This window comes from Callorhinus ursinus, unplaced genomic scaffold, assembly GCF_003265705.2.
Source record: "Callorhinus ursinus isolate GAN/ISIS: 27379988/994484 unplaced genomic scaffold, GSC_fseal_2.0 scaffold19, whole genome shotgun sequence".
Lineage (NCBI taxonomy): Eukaryota > Metazoa > Chordata > Mammalia > Carnivora > Otariidae > Callorhinus > Callorhinus ursinus.
In genome coordinates this window covers 5,809,722-5,834,706 of record NW_027397081.1, presented here as the reverse complement: position 1 = coordinate 5,834,706, position 24,985 = coordinate 5,809,722, and the positions used below count along the sequence as shown (strand labels likewise).

The following is a 24,985-nucleotide window of genomic DNA, read 5'->3' as shown; positions in this document are numbered from 1 at the left end:
GCTAACCTACGTAAAAGTTTTGTTTTTCCAAGCAAGTATACCAATTTTCCCAGGAATATACTTCATTCAAATTTATCCAAAACTTTAATAGAATAAATTTTCATACCTTGGCTTTCTGGAATAGTTCTGACCTATATGCTTCCTCTTCAGCTATCACTCCCACGTAACAATAGCAGCCGAGAACACCCACCAAAAGACTGGAACACCGGATAAGCATTTCTGCATTTGTAGTCTTAAAGTAAAACAAAAAATAAAAAAAAAATACTCGTTTCATAAATAATTTTGAGTACTCCACGATTATCTTTTGTAAGAACAAATTTATGTACATATTAAGAAACAAATTTAGTTAATGTGGTTAATAGTGGCATGTTTCTGATTATCTCTATGAACATCTAAGAGACCCCTGCAGAATGGTAACTAGGAGCCTCAGGAAAAAAAAGAAGTGTCTCCTAATGGCCAGGTCAGGTCTCTCTCTCCTCCTAAAAGTGGCGCAGGGTACTGCACACATAGGCCCTTCACGTTTGAGGTAGGGAGGAAAGAAAAAAAAAATGGTAGACAGACTTATCTGTAACTCTTAGAACACGAGCAGAAATCAGATTCATATAAAAAAACATTAAAATGACATTCCGACCTTCTGAAGGATAAGAACCTTGATTTATTAACCTTTTTAGACTCCAGAAACCAGCACAATTTTTGCAAGTAGATACCACATAGCCAATTTTATAAAATTATTTACAAATTTCTAACAGCTACACAGAAAAATAAGATTTTCAGACTGTTTTGCTCCTATACGGCAGGAAATGGCATTTTAGGGGAAAACACAGAGGACCATATTACAAAATGGTTATAACTGTGACCCAGGAGAACGCCAGTAACTAAGGATAAGGTATACTGTCTCTGGTTCTCTGGATCATCATCTTCGGCTACTGAATTCACTCCACTGAGTAACCTGAAGATTTTATTTTATTCAACAAATATTTTACCATTTACCATATAACAAGGTGTTGTGAAATATACAAAGATTAATAAAAATATGTATGCCTTTTAACGAGCTTAAAGCATGGTTTGAGACATTTGTGTATAAAACATACAAATATCCACAGTACAAGGAAGGAGCTAAGACTCACTTTAAAAAGAAATACTAAGTACTGTGAAAATTAAAAGATGAATTACCATGGCTGAGATTATCTAAGAAAGGCTTTTAGCAGGATTTTGACGTGTGGATGATTTGAATACACAGAAATGGGCAGAAAGGCATTTACCTCATGTCAAAAGAAATGAGAGTTTTGGCAAGAGAACAGCACACACAAAGAGAATTTGTGATCTTAAGAGGGCAAAGGAAATGATTTATGAAAAATTACCAGTGACCTCCAAAATATGGGTGACTGCTGGTTCCTCTATTACATTTTATTAATCACTTCTTCCTTCTCAAGTGTCACCAAAATCTATTAGATCAGTTTAAATGATGTCCTTTCCTGTTATTGTTACCATCTCCCTTCTCTGTACTGAGTGGTTCTTTCTCATCATAGAATCCCTACGCTCAAAACCATTACTATTCCCCACTAACCTACGCAAGGAATTCTATTTATTTAATGTCTACTAGAATTCCTGGTACAAAAGAAACACAAACTATTCTTTTTGGGTTTTCCTTTTTTCATGCTAAGTTTTCCCTATTTGTACGCATTGTACTGTCACTGTTTTTTAAATCAAGCCTCTCATCATCCTTAGGGCCCTTCCTGCCTGTTTCTCCTTCCTAAGTGTCCACCAAAGTTGAGTCAAAGACATTTCTTCTGAAAATCTCACCTCAGATGAGTAGTTATTTAAAAGCTGTTCTGATAATCCCAGGAGATAGAGATCCAGTGATTCCTTGAGGTTTTGGTGGACAGAAAAGCCTACAGTGGCCTGGTGCTTTTCTACAGCACATTCTTTCACAGTGGTTAAAAAATCCATCTTGTCAAAAGTTGTCTGAAGAAATAGTTCTTCAACTTCTGAGAATGAAGGCTCTTCTTGATCTTTTTGGTGTTGTTCACTTCAAGAAAGTAAGATCTTAAATTTATAATTGAATGACCAACTGCTTCACCTCCATGTAGCAGCAATATATTACAAATGAACACATTAACTTAGTGTCTATGTTATTCACACAGTCCTTATATGGTTAATGGATTATTCTTTTAAATGCTTCTCTTCTTGGGGCGCCTGGGTGGCTCAGTCACTTAAGCGACTGCCTTCGGCTCAGGTCATGATCCTGGAGTCCTGGGATGAGCCCTGCATCGGGCTCCCCCTTCTCTGTGGGGAGCCTGCTTCTCCCTCTGCCTCTGCCTGCCACTCCCCCTGCTTGTGCTCACTCTCTCTCTCTCTCTCTCTCTCTCTGTGTCAAATAAATAAGATCTTTAAATAAAAATAAAAATAAAAATAAATGCTTCTCTTCTTTGGAATTGATAGCTACTTGTACCAGATTTCATTATGCGGTAGCAAATTTTATTAACGGATAAAAACATTCAAGTTACAATCTCCAAGAGAAATTCAGAAAGTATTAAAAAAAAAAACATGAATAATACCAGGCATAAACACTAAGATAAACATTATCTGAAAACATTTTCCTTTTTGCCTGTTGATTTCTCCAAAATGGAGTTTTTCATCCTCTGCCCTCTCCAGGGAGACTAGGAATCTTCATGCCAGTGAGTCATTTTCAGTCACAGTGATAAACATAGGCCTCCTGAGTCAATCAACTAAAATGAGGTTTTTAGATTTATTTTTACTTTCCCTATCCTCTATTACCATTAGTTTTAAAGCTAATAGATTTTACCTGACATACAAAAATGTATCATATCTTTAAAGAACTCATTCCTAACGTTCCATCATAATCATTCTCTATCTTCCAGTGGCAAATGTCACAAGCTATACTACACAGCATGAAAAAACAGTCAACTGGATCAAAAATTATAGCTGCAGATTACAATCACTGAAATAAAAAACAGCGTTTCCCTAATAGCCCTAATAGGCTCACAGGTGTGATGTTTTTTTAAACTGATCAACTTAGTTCATAATTTTTTTTAAAGATTTTATTTATTTATTAGAGAGAGAGAATGAATGAGAGAGAGAGAGAGAGAGAGAGAGAGAGAGAGAGAGAGAGAGAGCACGAGAGGGAAGACGGTCAGAGGGAGAAGCAGACTCCCCGCCGAGCAGGGAGGCTGATGTGGGACTGGATCCCGGGACTCCAGGATCATGACCTGAGCCGAAGGCAGTCGCTTAACCAACTGAGCCACCCATGCGCCCTAGTTCATAATTTTTAAGATGTAGTTACTATTCTGCTAAAATGATTATCTTTGTAATTAAAGCCGTGACTTAAAACACCACAGAACTCTATTAGGTAACATACCATCCTGGCACTATTTGGAGAAAATTCATTGCAGCTTTACAATTTTTCATAGTGAGACTCACAAGAATCTTCTCCACTGCAAGATGAGGAAAATTACTACAAAGGAAAAAAAAAAATCCTCACTTAGAAAACCAAAAGCCATTTAAAGCATTCTTTAACCTTACACATCCATGTCTGGCTGTAAATCCTGGCCTCTAAAACCTGGATCCAAAATTAAAATTTCTTTCATCTGTACTGAATTTTTGAACATCTAAAACAAGAATTAAGAAGCAGACATCTTATGTTACTATCATTTCCAATACTTTCTGACAGCAGACTTATCCAGTTTTTAAAAATCATTTCTGAAATAAACAGATTATGAAATTAAAGCAAAAGCCCGAGGATCCAAAGGTCCGTCCTGCAGTCCTCGGGTCCGAGCTAGCAGCTGTGGAAAGGTTAAATGGGCAAGCTGCTCTGCCTCCCGGGGTTTAAGCTTCATTCTGTCTCTAGCGTCCTCCCCCCATTAACTGAACACCCATCACCCAGAACATACTCTCATTATGATTCCAGGATACAACTGCATCAGATATACGTTCAGACGAACCTATTCACAGAAAATCACAAAGAACACATGAGTGCTCAAAGAATTCTAATTCCCTTATTCTCACTGTCTCAGCAGACATAAGAACAAAGTAAAAGAACATAAACAGATCTGAGCACAGAGACGCAGAACGGTGTAAAAACAAAGGAACTGTTCAGTATCTGGAATTTGCTCTGAGAAATGCTGCATTACTGTAAAAAAAAAAAAAAGCCACGTGGTATCAAATCATGGAGAGTACCTTACAACACAGAACAGCAGTGTACTAATGAGCTTAAGTTACCTGTGAAGAACCAGAGGCAGCTCTGTGCAGTCCTCAAAGTTGTCCTCTAACTGAGAGAGTAAGAGCCATTTCATCATCAGCTCCTTTAAAGAACAACTTCTATTTACTTCACATGTACTCTGCTCCACTCCTGTTTTTACAGTCTCGGGAACCACACAGATGGTCATTGCCAGAGTCAAGCAGCAAACTGCAGGACTACAACAAAGCCAAGCACGTCCGCTGTTAAAGATCAGCTCTTTTCTTTTTTCAATACTAAAAGTTCTTTATTTTCTTTAACATAGTGGCTATGGGTTGATGATCTGCAATAGGTGACATCATGAGAATAACCACGAGTAGACTGAGTGTGACAAAAGACCGACAAAGTGTTCCACACCCTTGAGTGATAGAATAGAGTCAAGAACGGGAGAAAAGTACTGCAAAAGGAGACGCCTGAAGCGCTACTTATATATTCCTGCAGGAACACCAGCAATGCATCCATTTTAATAGTCACCAGCTCACTTCCAACTTCTTTCCCTCAAGAACAATTTGAATCTCTCTGGCATCCGAGGTCTCACAGTTAGTAAAGCTTCTGCCTGATGCTTACGCTCTTTCCCATAAGTCTCCAAGATATGCTTCGCAAGTTCGTACAAGTCCCTGAGAAGGATTCTAATTTCTTGTTCAATAGCAGATTGAGTTTCTGGCCTCAGTGTCCCTGTGTCACTGCAGGTCGTAGCTCCAAGCTTTTCACTCATTCCAAATTTGATTACCATCCTCTTTGCTAAAAAATAAGCTTTCTGAGGTAGAAAGACCTTGTCTATTTTATTTACCACTGAGCTGCTACTAAGGCTTAAGACAATGCCTGACACATCTAAGTATAGAGTGAATGTCTACTGACAAAATGAACACAAAAAATTGTGAAAAGTCTGATTACGTTTGAGAAGAACTATCTCTTATCGTAACTGTCTGTAGCACTACTAAAAAGAATTTTTTTATGGATACTGAACAATAAGTACTTAATATGCAATTAAAGAAAAAAGAAATTTAAACATTTAATTCTTTAAAATTGGCCTTAGTAATCTCTCTACACTTGAAACTAAATTTACATTTATTTACTTATTAAGACTCCCTGGACAAACAATAGAAACATCTAAAATCAAATTTAACATATTGTTACCTCAAGTTACAAACTATAAAACCGGAAGAAAAAAAGTATATATGTCTATATATAAATCTCTTACAATACATAGTCAACTTACCATGAAGGTCTGCAGGCTGACCCAGTAAATAACTTCCAGAATTCTCTATCAACCTCAATTAAACTGCCTTGAATTATAGCTCCAAGTAAACCAAAGTTTTCAGCTTGTATTTGTTCAGAACTTATACCACGAAAGGTAAGAGACCAAATTTTAATCCAGAATTTCAATAAATCTGACTTCTGTGAGCCTTCTAGGTCTGATTTCTTGCCTTGACACAATGCAACTTCCGTAAGGCATCGTAACACATACGGCGTGCGCTCCCCATGTCGATGTTGAGGTAGGAGCTGGTATAGTATCATCAGTAAGGGTGACAACTCATAGTTAGGTAAACTTGAAGGATATTTTGATATTAACTGGGTTGTAATCTGTAACCTAGATAAAATAAAAGGATAATTAAATTGAAAATTACTCAATTCCATTAACTAAAACAAATATATAGACATAGAACCCTTACAATATCCTAGAGTATCAGCATCATTATTTTCCATACCACTCTAAAAATAAACTGGCTTTTAATATTTTTTAATCCCTACTTCCTAAAGTGGCAGGAAGAATGACAACTTTCTGGCTAGGTAGGTGAGCTGTCATATTCCCCTTACAAAAAAACTTTGAGGAGTAATTAAATTAGGGGCACCTGGCTGGCTCAGTTGGTAGAGCATGTATATGACTCCTGATCTCAGAATCATGAGTTCAAGCCTCACACTGGGCATGGAGCCTACTTAAAAACAAAACTAAACTTAATTACAATTTTCTACTTCTGAGTTATCACATCCATCCTTGCTCTTCAGCCACCAGTAATATTCCTACAAAACAAGAAAACAAACAAAAAACCCAAACAACTGTTTTTCCTAGACATTCAGTTAATTCAATAAGTATCTGCTATAAGTTCTCTGAAAGGTGAACTACTCAAGAAGAGGAACTTCACCTTATTCATTCCTGTATCTCTAATGCCTGGCACACAGCACGTATTCAATAAATAACCCCTGACAAAATGGAAAAACTGAAGAATCTGAAATAGGGATCCTCCACCATATAAAAGAAACATGAACTTAAGCAACAGGTATCTAAATCAAGGTGCTTCCCCCGCTTCACGACTCAGTTATATTTAAATATGACATCAACATGGTAAAAATCAAGGCATGGATCACACGAGTTTGACTTGACAGTTACAAACTTGTAACTGTCCTTCAGCAAGCTGCTTAACCTTTCCCAGTTTCGTTTTCTTTTTGGTAATAAAGCAAACAGGCTGAGCTAGATGAATTCTAAAGATCCCTACAAGATCGAATATTTTGTGATATCACAGAACACCACAATTTATTTAATCATTTGAATAACTGTGTATGCTGTACATGGCAAATTAAAAAAAAAAAAAAGGCAACCTTTTACTGTGGCACGAGGTCCAAATTATTCTGTGATTTTTGAAAGCCATCTTTAATTTCTTCCTCATCTATTTCTACTAGAAGGTGCTATACATGCTAAAATCTCTTTGTGTGGAGATGTACAGCTCAGCGCATTCCATGCCTGCTAGGCAGCCATCCTCCCATCTTCCTTGCTAAGGCTACCTGCTTAGGAAAGGTGGCCCCCTGGCCCAGGCTCCAGCAGATAAGCCTTGGTGGTGGATCGCCAGAGGTCCTGGCAAGCACGTTCCCCTTCACCAGGGACTGGTTTCAGAGTGGACAACTGACCTAGTTATGGCCAGGCTGTTCTATTGCAGGGCTTGTGAGAAAAACTAAATGAGACTAAAATGACAGTGGAAGAGAAAACAGTAACATTTTACCAAGGCACAAGATCAAAATCACTCTGTGACTTCTGAAGATGATCTTTTATTACTTCCCAGCCTAATCCTATTTTCTTCTTTTTGCAGGGTGCACTGTAATCATTAAATTCTCTTTGAGTGGTAGTGTAAGACTGAGAAATCTCCAAAGATCTAGTATCTTCATTAAAAATCTGTAAGATAACAAAAAGAAAATTTTTTTTTCCCTACACTGATTCTGTTTTCTAATACTTCATGAAGGAAAAAATGTTCCTCCTCCAATGAAGACACAGGGAAGTCACAGAGAAAGAGTAATAAATTACAGAAATACATAAATATGATAACACAGTAACAAACATCTTGTATGACTGTAGTAGCTCTCTCAAAAACAGATATTACCAAGTAAGTTATTACTTTTATTTCCCAGAAACATTTGCACTAAGACATCTAAAAGTAAAGCAAAAATCTGTTTTCCATGGGATTAAATTTAAAATTTCTTTTGATAAAAAAATGGGATTATATCATATATTTACCATTAAGAAAATATCTGACAAGTGAAATTACCCAAGATATTAACCAAATTTCTGAGGAGGAAAAGAAAGTTTTACTTAAGAAACATTAAGCCATCAACTGACAGATGGGTAAACAAAATATAATATAGCCATACAATTGAGCATTATCCAGCAATAAAAAGGAATGAACTAGTGTGATTCATGGCACAACATGGATGAACCTTGAAAACACTGTGCCAAGTGAAAGCGGCAGACTAAGAAGACTACATGTTGTTTCATTCCATTTCTAGGAAATGTCCAAAGTAGGCAAATCAATAGAGACAGAAAGTAGATTACTGGTTGGTTGCTAAAGACCGCTAACAGGTACATAGTCTGTTCTGGGGGTGATGAAAATATTCAGGAATTAGACAGTGGTGACGCTTGTACAACACACTGAAAATACTAAAAACCACTCAAAAAAAAAAAAGAAAATCCTAAAAACCACTCAACTGTACACTTTAAAATAGTGAATTTTAGGGCACCTGGGTGGCTCAGTCAGTTAAGTGTCTACCTTTGGCTCAGGTCATGATCCCAGGGCCCTGGGATCGAGTCCCGCACTGGGCTCTCGCTCAGCAGGGAGCCTGCTTCTCCCTCTACCCCTCCCCCTGCTCATGCTCACACTCTCTCTCTCTCCCCCCCTCAAATAAAATCTTAAAAATAAATAAGTAAATTTTATGCTATGTGATTTTTAACTCAGTAGGGAAAAAAATGAAAAAACAAAAAACATTAGGGTAAGGATAATCTGATTTCCTATAGACCATCTTTTAGGAATGAAGAGTTCAGGGATGCCTGGGTGGCTCAGTCAGTTAAGCATCTGCCTTCAGCTCAGTTCATCATCCCAAGGTCCTTGCTCAGTGGGGAGCCGGCCTCTCCCTGCCGCTCCCCCCACTTGTGCTGGCTCGCTCTCTCTGACAAATAAATAAATAAAATCTTAAAAAAAAAAATTCATCACTAGTTTTCACTAAGTTCATATGTGCAAAATAGTTACTAAGTCAGAACAGCAATTCCAAATACAGAGTTTTGAAAGAAACAGCTACATATACAAAGTAATTTTACAAGGCTTTTTATCAGAGCACATGTTTAAAAACCCCATTAAAAGGGAAACTAATGGAAAACTTCCAGATGTGACAAGGCCTACTATACCTGGTGACAAATATCTGCCATCAACTCAATCAAGTTTTCCTTGACAGCAACATTACGAGATCCTGAAGAATATTTCCCTCTGCTTCCTATATGACTTATCTCGTTAATTAGCAGATCATATAAGTTATACAAGATACTTTTCCATTTACTTGATTCATAAGCACCTGTAATTCAAAAAGTTAAAATACAGTTTACATATACTCTCCACTTGCACTGCCAATTCCCAAAGAACCATTCAGCTGTTAAGGTGGAAACTGGTCCAACCGTCCATTCTGTTCTAGGGCCTCTTTAGACAATATCCTTGCAGGCTCTACTTTGTAACGGTGTCCGGTGCACACTCAGTTACCTGTATCTGATATAAAATTCTATAATCTGATCTAACTTTCTCTAATCAACTCCATCAAAATCCCAATCAAACCTTAATTTTTTCTCTCCTGAAGCAAATACAATTAATATATCCCGTCATTTATATAAGGACCAAGTTCTCTGTAAGTCATTAAGAGAAAAACATCACTAGTTCCTTTAGTGTACAAACACATTACCCAGACTTCTCCTCATTCTAGTCATCTATCCCTAAACACACACCAGTCCCCTATGTCCCTCTTGAAATGGTGACTCTACAAAATCTGGTGGACATGATACACCTACTGTGATCTGACCGGTATGGGTAACAAAGGAGCTATTACTTCTCACAGAGAACCATAAATCTATTAGTGTAGCCTAAAACTACATGAGTGTTTCTGGCAGACCCATCATCCTGCCAATTTTCAACTCTCCTAAATATACAGTTAACTAAAACCCTAAACATATCATGTCATCTCCTGAATAAGCCTGATCTTCATCCTGACAGGAGCTGTGTGAAAGATGAAAACCTAAGAAAATCCACCATTCTTTTGACTTACAGTGGTTTCATGGGCTACAAATACACCTAACTTCCAACATGAGAAAAGCCCATTAAACAAAGACAGCTACTTTTGAGAAAAAATTGGCTCTCACAGTTTTTCTCCATTTTAGCTGCTATTTCTCAATGTAGCTTGGTTTCCTAACAAGGGCCTTAAACAAGCCCTGGTGAATTTGTCCAAAGGCCAGTACAGACCCAAAGGTGAACACAGTGTGAGCATGAGGGAACCCATCCAGTTCCAGTTGCACCCAATAAAATTCCTGTCCACTGAGTGAAGCTACATCATCTAAGATTTTTAAGATTTTTTTAAGTTAAGGTATAACTGACATATAACATTAATTTCAGATGTACAACATAATTATTTGGTATTTGTATACATTGTGAAATGATCACAATGCATCTGGTTAACATACCTTACATAGTTACAAAAAAAAAAGTTTTTTCTTTGGGATGAGAAGTTTTAAGATCCACTCTCTTAGCTACTTTCAAATATGCACTACATATTAACAAGCAATACTCTCTTGGTAAAAGACAAACATAAAGGTATCAAAGGAGGAGAAGTCATTCATTTTTGGTTTTCCAGGAAAGAGGGGCCTGGATTAAGGATGAGGTTTAAGGCAGTATAAACACATCTTCCTGAGGAACCGACTCATCTAACTGTTGGCAGTCCACACTTCTCTTGTTTTACCTCCTAATAAAAGCAGTTATGTGGACATGTTAAGTCCCTGGCTTTTCTAAACTCGTTTACACTCTGGTCTATGTAATTCCTTTCAGCACCTAACTATTGCTGCATAATCAGCTCCTAGAGGGAACAGTGTCTCCTATTTATCTGTGTTCCTCATAGTACTTACGAATGTACTAAAATGGTAGGGCATGACAGGATTTGCTACCACAGCTTCAAATTCTAAAAAAAAAGTGTGAGAAACATCCTCAAGACTAACACCATTACCAAGCACAGAAATCCAGAGGAAGGTCATAACCTCCTACAAAACACAAATTTCATACTTAAGCCTCTATGTATCAATGAAGAAGCAAATTCAAAACAGCAAAAACTTTTATACCTTTTTCTTGGGTTTTGGCTCCCTTTGGATGATGCACATAAATTTGCAATTGAAATAATTCGATAATTACTTCTTTTAAGGAATCATTCAGTCTATGTTGAGTCCAAATGTAAAGCAAGGTAGGAAGAATTTCATCTCCTAGTTGACACACTCGAATTCGAAAGTTAACAGCCAACGTCTTAAGGAAGGTAATAAACGCTGCTAAGATGTGATTTAGACCCGCAGAACTCTTTTCCTGTCTGTCACAGAAAATAAACAGACTCAGCTTGGTATAACAGGGCAGAAAAATGAACATTGAAGGCAGTTATGAAGTTGCATGCTGCAAAGAAAAAAAAATATCTAATCTTCAAGTAACAGTAGCCTTAGTTTTAGAACTATTCAGAAAAAAAAAAAATCTTAGTAGGACTACAGAGCAACAAACCAAACATCTTATTTGATGCTGACACATCCTTCCTGCTAACTCTCTGCTACTGAAACACTGTGCAAAATGATACAAAACTGATTTGTAATACCACCATTTATACAATGTTTCACATGATAGACTGGGTAATGTCACACAAATATAAGAAACTGATACTTCCCAAGTATGTTCCTGTTTTATTTTTGCTTAGATATATCTATCTTCAAAAATGGGGGAAATGAAACTACTAAGAGGACATTCAGCTTTTCCTGTCACTAGATAAGCAACACTGATCCTCCACTTAAGAACATCATTTCCATGTTCTGTCTGCCTTTGGATATTCAGGAAGTGGTAGAACTGACACTTTCTTTGGGAAGCTACTAATTCTACTATAATGGGTCACTTTGTTTTTTTTTTAATTGGTAACATTTTTAGTTACTGGATCTAAAGCACTGTCTTGCAAGAAGCTCAAACAGGTTTTCAATACAAAACAAAAGAAAAAGATTAGATTACCTTGCATGCTGAATAGCCTTGGAAAAGAAATCCAAAAATTTGGAATTTAACCCATCGGTTTGCGAACAGCATCCTTTAGTCACAGCATGAATTATTCTAGCCACTAAAACTCTATTAATGTCTTGTGCAGGTTTAAGGTACAGACTGAAGTACACAGAGAACAATTCTTAAAAAAAAAAACACACGCACACATCAGTTACTAAAAAGAAAACTCTTGAAGCATTTAACTTAAGTTCCTGATTTAATTTAAATTTCAATATTCCGGGCCACCTGGGTGGCTCACTAAGTGTCCAACTCTTGGTTTCGGCTCAGGTCTTGATCTTGGGGTCCTGGGACTGAGCCCCACATCAGGGTTCGCACTCAGTGGGGAGTCTGCTTGAGATTCTCTCTCTCTCTCTGTGCCCCCACCCACTTGCTCGCTCTCTAAATAAATCTTTTTAAATAAATTTTAGTAATCCCAAAGATTTAAAATTATAATAATTTACATTTAATATGGTAAAAGTATCACATCAATATTTGCTTTTATTTTATATAAACTGCCTTCAAGAGAGGAACAACTTTTGGCCAGGAAGTACACGCAGCCAGCCCTCAGACAAGCTGTTTAATTGCTCTACATCTGTGTCCCTTCCTCTAGGTCTAAGAGAACATGTAACAAGTGTAAAATGTATCAAGAACATGTATCAAGAACTCCCTCAGGGGGCTGAGATTTTATTCTACTTGTAACCTAAGGGATCAGAATGCCAGCTGCATGGATGCTGGCAGAAGACATTCTATTCCTGCTTGGGTACCTTCCTTTTTGCATAGATTCCTCAAACCCCAAGGCAACATGAAGAGTGGTAGGTGACAGGCATGCAAACTGTGAGAGCCCTCAAGCCTTCTGTGACATACAGGTGGCTCTGAGGAAGCCATCATCTCTGTCACCATCTCCACATTCCAAGGTTCACTGTACTTAAAAAAAAAGTCAGCAATAAAGCAGTCAGGGTCTGCTCCTAAGACATGCAGAAATGTTGAGATGCACTGAGAATCCTCTCTCAGAACCAGGAAAACCAAAGCTGCTAATGCAGGATTTGCTCCCCATATAAATAAAAAGAGACTCTTTGGCTGGTAAAGTGAGTGAGAGTAACACCTATGGGTATCTTTCTTTTCAATTGTATGTATCACATAATTCTGCAGAAATAATATAAATCAAGATTTCAAATACGAAAGCATAAGGACAATACAAATACCTCAAACATTATAGTAAGGAAAATGTTCAAATGATTCCTATCATATCTGACATTAATTTATACAACTCTGCACCAGTGCTTCCCAAAGTTCTGTCACTACAATACCTAAATGGTTAAAAACCGCGATTAATACACAGATGTGTGGAAACAAGAAAACAGGAGCGACGGCGGGGAGGTGGGGGGGAGAGGAGTGGGCGCCTGGGTGGCTCAGTCAGTTAAGCGTCTGACTTTGGCTCAGGTTATGATCTCAGGGTCCTGGGATCCAGCCCCACATCAGGCTCTGCCCTCAGTGGGGCATCTGCTTGCTCCTTCCCTCTCCTCTGGCCCTCCCCCCGCCCCCGCTACTGCTCTATCGAATAAATAAATAAAATCTTAAAAAAAAAAAAAAAGGAAAAGAAAACAGGAGCAGTTATCTTGATCATTTCCCTCTTATTACCTGATAGCAGAGAGGTGAAATGAGAGTGCCAATGGTCTTCAATTAAAGCTCCAGTTTTAGGCCTTTTATTAGTTATGGGATGTGATCCCAATTCTCACAGAATCCCACATACTATCCTAGTAAGTGGTTAAGAAAAACTGGTATAAGACATTCAGTGAAAGTCTCAGAAGTGCACAGTTCAACTTCAAAAAAAAAAAAAAGCTGTAGGACATGCCTCCAGGTGAATTCACTTCCTCCATGAACTCAACAACAACAAAAAAGCTCAAAGAACAGACAGTGAAGGAACATAATAAAAAGGGCTTCTGGAGTTAATAAAATTCAGTTAACTGTGGATCCCTTGGGAGTTTATACATAGACAATCATGCTACCTGCAAACAGAACAGTTTTCTTTCTTCCTTTCCAATCTGCACACCTTCCACTTCCGTTCCTTGCCTAGCTCCCCTGGCTAGAACCTCACAGGTTTGGGGAGAGCAGACATCCTTATCCTGTTCCCAACTTCTTTTAGGAAAGGTGTTTTTGTTTTTTTTTTTAAGATTTTATTTATTTGACAGAGAAAGAGACAGCGAGAGAGGGAACACAAGCAGGGGGAGTGGGGGAGGGAGAAGCAGGCTTCCCGCGGAGCAGGGAGCCCGACGTGGAGCCCGATGTGGGGCTCGATCCCAGGACCCTGGGATCACGACCTGAGCCGAAGGCAGACGCTTAACGACTGAGCCACCCAGGCGCCCCTCTTTTATGAAAGCTTTTAAATCATGGATTCAATTTCTTTAATAGCTACGTAACTATTCAAATTACCCATTTCATACTGGGTGAGTTCTGCCAGGGAGTGGTTTTAAGGAGCTGCCCATGTAAATTCGTGTGGAGTTGTTCAGAGCATGCTCTTAATACTCTTCTAACAAAAGACGGCAATTATATCCATTTCCTTCCTACTCTCAGCAATTTGTGTCCTCTTTTTTATCTTAGTCACTTTTACTAGCTGTTCTAGATTTGATTGTTTTCAAAGAATCACCTATTTCATTAAACGTTCTCTTCTGTTTTTCTGTTTTCAATTTCAGTGATTTCTGCTCTTCTGCTTGCTTCAAGTTTTTGTTTTGTTTTTCTAGTTTCTTGAGATGGAAGCTAAGATTATTGATTTGAGATTTTTCCCTCTTTTGTAATATAGGCAGTTAGTGCTATAAATTACCCTCTCAACATAACTTTAGCTGCATTCTACAAATTTTGACATGTTGTATTTTTTCATTTTCATCCAGTTCCAAGTATACTTTGATTTCCTTTGAGACTTTTTCTTTGACCCATGAATTGAGAAGTATGTCACTGATTTTCACAAAAGCACCACGAAGGAGACAGGGCACTATGGCAGAAATAAAGAGAAGAACAAATTTAGAAAGGGCAATCAGAAAGTGGCAGTGACAGTTAGGCCAAGACCTGCAGGACAAGAAAGCAGCCACACACAGGGGAGCCTCTGACAAGAGGACAAACGCCACAAGGCAAGAAAGGGCTTGCACTCTTGAAACTGAGGGCGTGAGATGATGAATAGCAGTGTCAGAAGGAAATACTAGAACTCTTACTTTTTAAATTAAAATTACAAATAAAAATCAACTTTTAGGGGCACCTGGGTGGCTCTGTCAGCTGACTGTCTGCCTTTGTTCATCTCAGGTCATGATCTTGAGGTCTTGGAATCAAGCCCTGCATTGGGCTCCCTGCTCAGCATGGGATCTGCTTCTCCCTCTCCCTCTGCCCTTCCCCCCGGCCCCCCGCTTGTGAACACGAGCTCATGCACACGCTCTTTCTCTCTCTCTTAAATAAATTGTTTGAAAAAATCAAGCTTGGGGCGCCTGGGTGGCTCAGTTGTTAAGCGTCTGTGTTCGGCTCAGGTCATGATCCCAGGGTCCTGGGATCGAGCCCCACATCAGGTTCCCTGCTCCGCGGGAAGCCTGCTTCTCCCTCTCCCGCTCCCCCTGCTTGTGTTCCCTCTCTTGCTGTCTCTCTCTCTGTCAAATAAATAAATCTTTAAAAAAAATTTTTTTTAATAAATAAATCAAGCTTTACTGATACTTAATATAGAAATCAACAATGGCCACTTTGGAAGACAGCTTTGGCAGCTTCTTACAAAACTAAACATATTTTTACCATATGATCCAGCAATCACACTTCTTGGTATTTACCCAAATGAGTTGAAAACTTAATCTGTACACAGATGTTTACAGCAGCCTCATTCGTATTTGCCAAAATTTGGAGGCAATCAAGATGTCCTTCAGTAAATGAACGGATAATTAAACTGTGGTACATGCAGACAACGAAGTATTATTTGGTGCTAAAGAGAAATCAATCAGCTATCAAGCCACAAAAAAACATGGAGGAAACTAAAATACATTTTACTAAGTAAAAGAAGCCCATGTGGAAAGACTACATATTGTATGATGCCAACTATACGACATTCTGTAAAAGGCAAAATTAGAGCGACTGTAAGAAGATCACTGGTTGCTAGGGATCAGTAGGAGGGAGGATGACCAGGCAGAACACAGGGCCTCTAGGCCAGTGAAACTACTCTACATGATGCTTTAATGGGAAACACATGTTACTGTACATTTGTCAAAATCTATAGAATCTACAACACCAAGAGTGATCCTAATGCAAACTCTCACCTTTGGGTGAGATGAGGTGTCAGCATAGGTTCGCCGACTGAAACAAACGTGTCACTCTGGTGCAGAATGTTGACAGCAGCAGAAACTATGCATGTGGGATGGGGGGGGGGCAGGGTACATGGGAACTCTCTACTTCCTGCTCAACTCTGCTATGAACCTGAAATTGCTCTAAAACAAAGTCTGTTTTTAAGAAAATGTCCGGAACCACTGGGTTAAAGAATGTGAAGAAAGGCCACTGTAGCTAGAACAAAGAAATCCACAAGATGGGGGTAGCTCTTAGTTACGGTCAGATAGGTAGGCAGAAGCAAAATTACCCAGTGCCTCCAAGGCCTAGAAAAGGAGTTCATATTTTATCCTAGTTGAACAGGAAAGCCACTAAAGGTTTTTAATATTTCTTCCTTCCTACCTTATTAGAAAAACTACCTTCCCCCTTGGGAAAATCCTAGGGCTCTTACTTTGGAACCCCTTATTCTCAGAAAACAGAGAGGGGCGCCTGGGTGGCTCAGTTGGTTAAGCATCCGACTCCTGACTTCCGCTCAGGGTGGTGTGATCGAGCCCTGCGTCGGGTTCCACACTGGGCATGGAGCCTGCCTAGGATTCTCTCTCTCTCCCTTTGCCCCCCCCCCCCCCACCCCACTCCTGTGCGCACATGCTCTCTCTAAAAAGATAAAGATAAATAAATAAATTCTAAAAAAGAAAACACAGAGTCCATTTTCCTGTGTATTCAACCACTCTCTCTCCATGGACTCCTTCCCATTATGCTTATATATACTCCAGTCACTCCCATCTTTAACAGGATCCCTCTTTCCCTTCCCCTTAAAATCAAAGCTTTTGAAAGTGCTGTATTTGCTAATCCTTTTCCTCACTTGTCACTCACGCTTTCACACCAGTCTCTTACAGAGCTGAACATCATCAACCAACAGACTCAAATTGCCCTGTATAAGAATAACTCACCCAAAAATAAAAAAAAAGAATAACTCACCCAACAACAGCAGATACACATTCTTTTCAAATGGATATGGAGTACTCACCAAGTCAGACCTTATCCTGGGTCATAAAAGAAATCATAACAACTGTAAATAACTTAGATGATAAAAAGTATGTTCTCTGACCATAATGTCATTAGACTGAAAACTATAAAAGGGAAAACAAAACAAAAAACCAGGAAAATACCCCCCAAAAATTGGAAATTAAACAACATGCTTCTGAATAATCCAGAGGTTAAAGAACTCTCAAGAAAAACTAGAACATATTTTAAAATGAAGAAAAATGAAAATATAACATTGTCAAAATGTGTGAGATACAAACAAAGCAGCGTTTAGAGAAAAATTTATTATATTCAATGCACATATGAGGGAAGAAGCTCTCAAATCAATGACCTAAGCTTCTATCTTAAGGAGCTAGAGAACAAATTAAACTAAAAATAAACATAAGAAAAGAACTAATAATAAGATGAGGAAATCAATCATGAAAGAGACAATACCACTACAGAGCCTACATACATTAAAGGGTAAAAAAGCAATAACACCTGAGAACAACTTTACGTTCCTATATTCAACAACTTAGGTAAAATGTACAAATTCTTAACCAAATTACCAAAACTAACTGAAAAAGAAATAAACTAAATATTCCTATATCTATTAAAGAATCTGAATTCATAGTTAAAAACCTTCAACAATGACCTCCAAATTCAATCTAGTAATATATAAAAAGGATAATACATCATGCCCTAGTGGAGTATATCCTGGGAACACAAGGTTGACTTAACCTACGAAAAATTCATCAGTGTAATTTATCCTATCAAGAGACTGAAGAAAAACCCATAGGATTATCTCAACAGATGAAGAAAGAAATATTAACAAAATTCAACATCCATTCATGATAAAAACCATGAGGAACTAGAAATTGAAGAGAAAGTCATCAACCCATTACTGATAGCTAATATCATGCTTAATGGTTAAACAGTGAATGCTTCTCCTTAAAACCAAGAATAGAACAAGGTGTGCTCTCACCCCACTCCTATTCAAAATTATACTGGAGGAAAAACTACAAAACTCCTAGAAGAAAACATAGAGGTAAAGTTTTATGATGTTGGATTTGTTAATGATTTCTTGGAAATGACACCAAAGGCAAAGGTAACGAAAATAATATAGAGATTACTTGTACTCATCAAATTTAAAACTTTTGTATATCAAAGGACACTATCATCAGAGTTAAAGGCAACCCATGAAATGCAAGAAAGTATTTGCAAACCATACATCTGATAAGGAGTTAATATACAGAATATATAAAAAACTCCTACATTTCAACAACAACAAAACAACCCAATTAAATTTGCCCAATTAAAAACCGGGCAAAAAATGTGTCTTTCCCAAAGATGATATACAAATGGCCAGTTAGCATGCGAAATATTCAACATTACTAGTCATTAAGGAAATGCAGATCAAAACCCCAATGAGATACCACTTCACACACATTCACATTAGGATGGCTGACATCAACACAAGAAAAAGAGTACATGTTGGTAAGGACGTGGAGAAACTGGAACACCTGTGATTCTTGTTGTGTCCATAAAACGGGTAGCGGATGCAGACCTTGTGGGAAACAGTGTGGTCGTTCCTCAATAAATTAAATATAGAATTAGGCTATGATGCAGCAATTCCACCTCTGGATAAATACCCAAAAGGACTGAAGAAAGGACTCAAAGAGCTATGTGTACACTCACGCTCATAACAGTATTATTCATAAGAGCCAAAAGGTAGAAACCACTCAAGTGTCCAATGACAGATGAATGGATAAACAAAACGCAGTATATACGTACAAGTCAGTCTTAAGAAGGAAGTAAATTCTGAGATGCGCTACAACATGGATGAACACTGAAGACAGGAGTGAAATGAGTGAAATGAGGCATTCACAAAAGGAAAACACTGTTAGGACCTCACTTACAGGAGGCAGCCAGAGTAGTCAAGCTCACACATACAGAAAGCAGGAGGCTTGTCAAGGGCTGGGGGGGGCAAGAGGGGTTTGTTGTTTAAGGAGGGCAGCGTTTCAGTTTGGGAAGATGAGCAAGTGCTGGAAACGGAAGGTGATGGTTGCACAACAATGTGGATATACTTAATGCCACTGAACTATATACTTAAAAATGGTTAAAATGGTAAATTTTATGTCATGTACATTTTACCATTTAAGCAAATCATACTGAAGGTCCCTGCCAATATAATACAGCAGAAAAAATTAAGTGGAAGTCACATGGCTCAGAAATGAAGGGGAAAAATGCAGATAATACATGGCTGTCTAAAGAGAAAATCCCACAGAAGCAACAAAAGAGCTCCTAGATTTAGTAAGTGATTTTGGCAAGGTCCCAGGACACAACACTGATAACACAAAAACCACCTGTATGACAGCAATGAATATGGAAACCGAAATTTTTAAAAACTACACAATTTACAAACTACTGCAATATAAACCTAATAAAAATGTATAAATTCTGTATGCTAAGAATCATAAAACACTGATTTCTTTAAGTCAAAAAAGACCTAAACAAATAAAGAGATACATCACGTTCACAGATTAGAAGACTCCATGTGGTTATGAAGTCTGTCCTTCCTACCTGGTATGGATGGAGGTTTCTGTGGTTTGGCCTGCGTGACCGACCACCCCGACCTGCATGTGCACAGGCAGGCTAAGGAATGTTGTTTGTGAGACCTGCGCTGCATAAGTGACCTTGGGAGCTGGCCTCCAAGTCAGAAGTGGACTTTCTGGTCTGGACACCAAGAGCTATAAACTTTGCCTTACATCCGCTCCAGCTCCAGGCTGGGCTGTCCCCCCACCATCAGTGGAATCTGGGAGGGGAGGCAAACACACCTAGCCCAGGCTCCTTGAATATGTAAAGACATGATAATACAGGAATGTGACTAGCTCCAAACTGCACGTAGGCAAACAAATGTTTAACTCCAAACCCTGTCCTCTGCCCTACAAATACAGCCCTTATGAGGATGGTCAGTTGGAAGTCTCCCTGTGGGGAGGACACTCCGCTCAGGCCCTCCCAATCAAGACTCCAGCCGGGGCTTCCCCAGCTAATGAGGTCGGCTGTTGGTAAGTACCCAATTTGATGTAACTCTTAGTCTCCTTTACTGCTTACTGTTGTTTTCATCTATGCATAGATTTTCCCTTTCTTGTTTCTATTAGATTTTTATATCAATAGTGTTTTTCCCCCTTCAAAACTGAGAATAGAGCTGCTATGAATCTTTTCTTTAGAACACTTCCTTCAGTGTTCAATAGATTCAGTGCAATCCCTACCACAATTTGAGCAGAGCTTTTTGCAGAAATCAGTAAGCTAATTCTAAACTTTGTATCTGGCTTGGCCTCAGGGCCTCTTCTCATCCCACTCCAGACACTCTTACCTCTAACTGTGGGTTCCATTAACACCTCTACCAGATGTATTTTGAACAAAAACTTCACTTCTTGAGTACAGTCCTCACCAGGGAATCAAGTTTCAGAGAAGGGAGCTAACTAGAAAGATAATTCAACTGAAGGGCCAGTTATGAGAAGTGACAGTAACATACTCAACAATAGCAAGAGGATTTCAGAGAACATGTCAGATACAGGAGGGCAACTACAGCAAGGATGGCCTTTGTTTCGGTGAGACCTGTGGTTAGAAGCACTAACCAAAAATACGCAAACCTCCTGTCTATTTAGGATGGACCATGGTGGGGAGAGACGTGTCATAGTGTCCTGGATATCACTAGCCTATTCTCTGCTAAACTTGTTGTGAGGGTCAAGTTTGGGACACAGCCTCCCTCGCGCTAGTAACAACAAAGGGCGGGATGACACCTAAGAAATTAGTACAACAGCTAAGAAGGCCTTTCATTCTGTGGGAACAGGATACACTGCAGGGCCCGGAGTCGGTCTTGGTTCTACCGCCCACACACACCTTGTTTTGAAATGAGAAACTGACAATAAACAATACAGACAAGTGTCTTTTCATTTCATTAGCACAATTTATTTTAAATACTTTCCATGAAAAACACTGAGCTTCTATATTTTCAGAGGTGGTTGTATTAGAAGACTTGACATATGGCTTAGTGCCACTTCATTAAAGCCAAATCCCATTTTCATCCATTGAACCCACTCAGAGACAGAAATGCTCCACCTCTGAAATCAATAAACTCAAATGTCTCAGTCTCTGACCGTAAGTTCCTTTGTGGTTCCTCAGTACCTTTCACCTAGAAGTCAAAAACACTAGATTCCTCCCTGACACCCACTCTACTTATGTTACAGTCCCTGGATCCTATACATCCTAGTCTACTATTTTTGGCCCCTATTACCTTACAAGTGACCTGCTAAATGCCTAATCCAATGGATACGTTTGTGTTTTATCATTTCTACCACACTTAAAATGCCATACCCCTTCCAACCTGAAACTCTGCTGCTTTCACTTTTATGACACCTCCTCTCCTTCTTGGTTTTCTTATCTTTTAATCGAGGTTGTTTAACGTCATTGATCTGGGAACTCACGGAGCCCAAACATATCTATATTACAGTGCATTGTAACTTTGGGTTTACTCGTTTCTCCGCCAATGGCCTGTGAAGGACAAAGATGGCTTCTTTCAATTGTGTTGTCCCGGTTCTGATCGAGACAATCACTTAGGAAGTCCGTAATAAAGGAAACTAAGGGTTGGATTCTAAAGTATTTAATTTTACTAAGATAGTGTTAAACTGCAAGGTCACTTGGGGGATACAGATTCTGACCAATCTTTTAGTGACACTTCATCTCACAGAAAAAATTCACAAATAACAAACTTCAAAACATACCTAGCCACTGTTGCTGAGATATTTCACACCAATATTTCCTCACTGAAAGAATGTCCTTGAGCAGAATGTTGCTACAATCCGCTCCATAAACGGCACCATTAAATGAATCTTTCACTGTATCCATGACATAATTCAAGAGTTCTTGACATTTTAGTCTGGGTGCTCCTATTTAAAAATAAACAAATAAAAACATAAATCTTAAGAAACATAAGAACACTTGGAATTGCAGCTATATAAATAATCCCATACGGGACAATACTATTAACTAATGACTTTCTCACGGAGCAGGGATTAGCAAACCATGGCCCACAGGCAAAACGCAGCCAGCTGCCTGTTTCTGGAACTGAAGTTTTCCTAGGCCACAGTCCTGTCCGTTCATTTACATACCGTCTAAGGCTACTTCCATGTTACAGCAGCAGAGCTGAATAACTGAGACAGAAACTATACAGCCTGAAAAGTCAAAAACATTGACTGGTCCCTTTACAACAGAAATTCGCCAATCCTTATGGGAATATATAGCAAAAACAATCATCCATCCTATCCTTAATAATTCACAATTTCTGGCACTAGACCTAAAATGATCCAAAGTTTCTTGGTACTTTACAAAGAATGAATTCATTAATATAACCTAAGATTGTAAGGAGGATGGGGCGCCTGGGCGGCTCAGTCGTTAAGCATCTGCCTTCGGCTCAGGTCATGATCCCGGGGTCCTGTTCAGCAGGGAAGCTGCTTGTCCCCCTCCCTCTGCCCTCCCCAACTCGTGCATTCTTTCTTTCAAAAAAAAAAAAAAAGATTGTAAGGAGGGTATTTGGCTTTGAAAACAAAATTACTTTCATATCATACAAAAGCATTTGTGTCATAAATATGAAAGGCTGTAATATTTCCAGTTTTATTTATTAGAGGTCCTAAAAATTCAGTATTAATGGATATATTCTTGAAGGCAACAAAAGGACATTTCAAAACTGTCTTTTATTTTCAGCAAATCACACTATTAACAATCACACAATATTAACAATCTTAAAACGGTATATAATGTTTTTTGTTATAAGCTATGAACAGATAGCAAGTCATATGTATATCTGATTATTTTCTATATATTTAGCAGTTTCTTATGAGGAGTTTAACATTTTCTTATCAAACTATGGTGAATAAGTAAACACTGACATAAGTGCGTATCATTTTTACTTGTGGCTTATATCACACTTTCAGGCACCTGACCAATGGTGAAATGTGCAATCACATGTTCCTCTGCTGTAACACCCTGTGCCCCTCTCTTACAGTCCTTACAACATTCTCTTAACTGTAACATCTGCTATATTATAACATCCCTAAGGAATTAATTAATCTCTATAAAGCAACACAGCCTGGTAACTGTACTAAATAGCATTTGCTTAGTAAACATTTACTAATTGCATAAATTAATGTCACGATAAAATCATATTTCCCTATGGTCTTAATCTCAACAAATTTCCTTCCTCCACCAAATTTGAGAAAGGTTTCAAGAATTATGCTGACATTCTTTTCTACAAAAATCCGCCTCCAAAGGACAACTACCGTGGCTAAAGAGAATTTAAGGAACCTTATAAAACTTAACATTTTACATGGGTTTTCTATTCTCTAGGCTCCATCTGTGCTTCGTGCAAACACCTACATAAAAGAATGAATGATATTTACTTATTGCTTCCTTCCCAGCTGTCTTTTTTGAATCTCTTTCATCATACCTTGAATACCAACGCTAAGTCTGGACATGTGTTTAAATTCCCATCAACTCCCCAACTCTTTGAAAAACATAAAGTGAGAGGATACGATAGTAATGCTCTGGTTTTGTTCTGAGATTAAAGATGTTTAAGTTACAAAGTCAAACTTGAAAGAAATCGCAAATAAAAACACAACTTTTCAACCATTTAAATAATCTTAAAGTGATCATTTCATCTACTCATTCCTGTAAACCGACAGTGACACTTTCACATTTCCCAATGTGATCCCCACTGTTAATTTTGTGACTGAAGGTTTTTTCACCGTAAAGCAAAATTACACACTGCAAACTTTGCTGGTGGGCAACAAATGGGCTTGGGTATCTTTCTCTCAATAACTCTGCAAGTACATATTAAAATCTGTTAAGAACCCAATGTTAAGAACCCAAGCAGCCAAAAGAACAAATTTTAATAAATGCAGGGCTATCATACTGGGCAAAAGCAGGTGCAGGGTATTTCAACGTAGCTTTCCTCTGTCTATGCCGGAGTCCCTGACACAGGCTTGCCACTGTCCACACAAACTGGCACCTCAGAGCTGGAAAACTAAATTTCTGCTAAACCATTGCTTTTTAAACTCAAGTCTCATACCACCATTCCAAAATATCATTCACTAACCAACTATATCCTTCTACTTAATAATGTTTACCAACACTGGGCTTTTCTGATTCTTTTTATTTCATTAAGTTTCTTATTTCAATTCCAGTATAGTTACCATACAGTGTTATGTTACTTTCAGGTGTCCAACACAGTGATTCAATGGCTTTTCTGATTCTTAAACTACACCTGGTATCACAAAGCCACATCTTTATGTGTGAAGAATAAACAAAGTCTGAGCCCAAGAGTCCCTAAACAAAACATTTCTACTTCCTGCTTTCAGCGTTGTATGAAGCCCATTTCTTTACATAAGCCTACTGGAATCCTGAACTTTGGGTCAAAAATATCAACTCTTTAAAACATCCACCGCCCCGGTTCAAAACACGAAATATGTGGCTCATCAAGAGCAAAAAACCACTGGGTATTGTATTTTTTAATCAACAGTGGGCATAGTGTTACTTAAGTGGGTGGGTTTTGACTGCCAAGAAAGCTAATGTGATCGCAAAATGAATCAGTAAAAGTATAGCATAAAAGATATACAAGTCTTGCTCCATTCTGTACCAATCAGAATATAGCTATAATTAAGTCCTACACTTTGAGATATAGTTAAACTGAAGAAAATTCAGAAGAGAGTGACACAAAAACTAGGTCATATGAGCTGAAGGAAGTACATCTGTTTAGAGAAAACAACTCAGAGGAAATGTCACAGCTAACTTCAAATAT

The 24,985-nt window shown here is 38.4% G+C and overlaps 1 protein-coding gene across 13 annotated transcripts in view; it reads right to left on the bottom strand.

Annotated features, from left to right (window-relative positions):
- The window catches only part of ATM (ATM serine/threonine kinase), a 119,612-nt gene that overhangs the window by 87,968 nt on the left and 6,659 nt on the right, over positions 1-24,985 (bottom strand). For all 13 annotated transcript variants that reach the window (XR_012381469.1, XM_073903696.1, XM_073903697.1 and 10 more), the window contains 10 exons: positions 21,915-22,079; positions 11,797-11,962; positions 10,884-11,122; positions 8,922-9,085; positions 7,252-7,421; positions 5,475-5,846; positions 4,240-4,434; positions 3,380-3,475; positions 1,804-2,029; positions 107-232 (listed from right to left, as the gene is read on the bottom strand). Coding sequence is in view for 12 of the 13 variants with exons in the window: in XM_073903696.1 (XP_073759797.1) it covers positions 107-232; positions 1,804-2,029; positions 3,380-3,475; positions 4,240-4,434; positions 5,475-5,846; positions 7,252-7,421; positions 8,922-9,085; positions 10,884-11,122; positions 11,797-11,962; positions 21,915-22,079 (1,919 nt within the window). In the remaining variant the exon portion in view is untranslated. The remainder of the gene's footprint in view (positions 1-106; positions 233-1,803; positions 2,030-3,379; positions 3,476-4,239; positions 4,435-5,474; positions 5,847-7,251; positions 7,422-8,921; positions 9,086-10,883; positions 11,123-11,796; positions 11,963-21,914; positions 22,080-24,985) is intronic.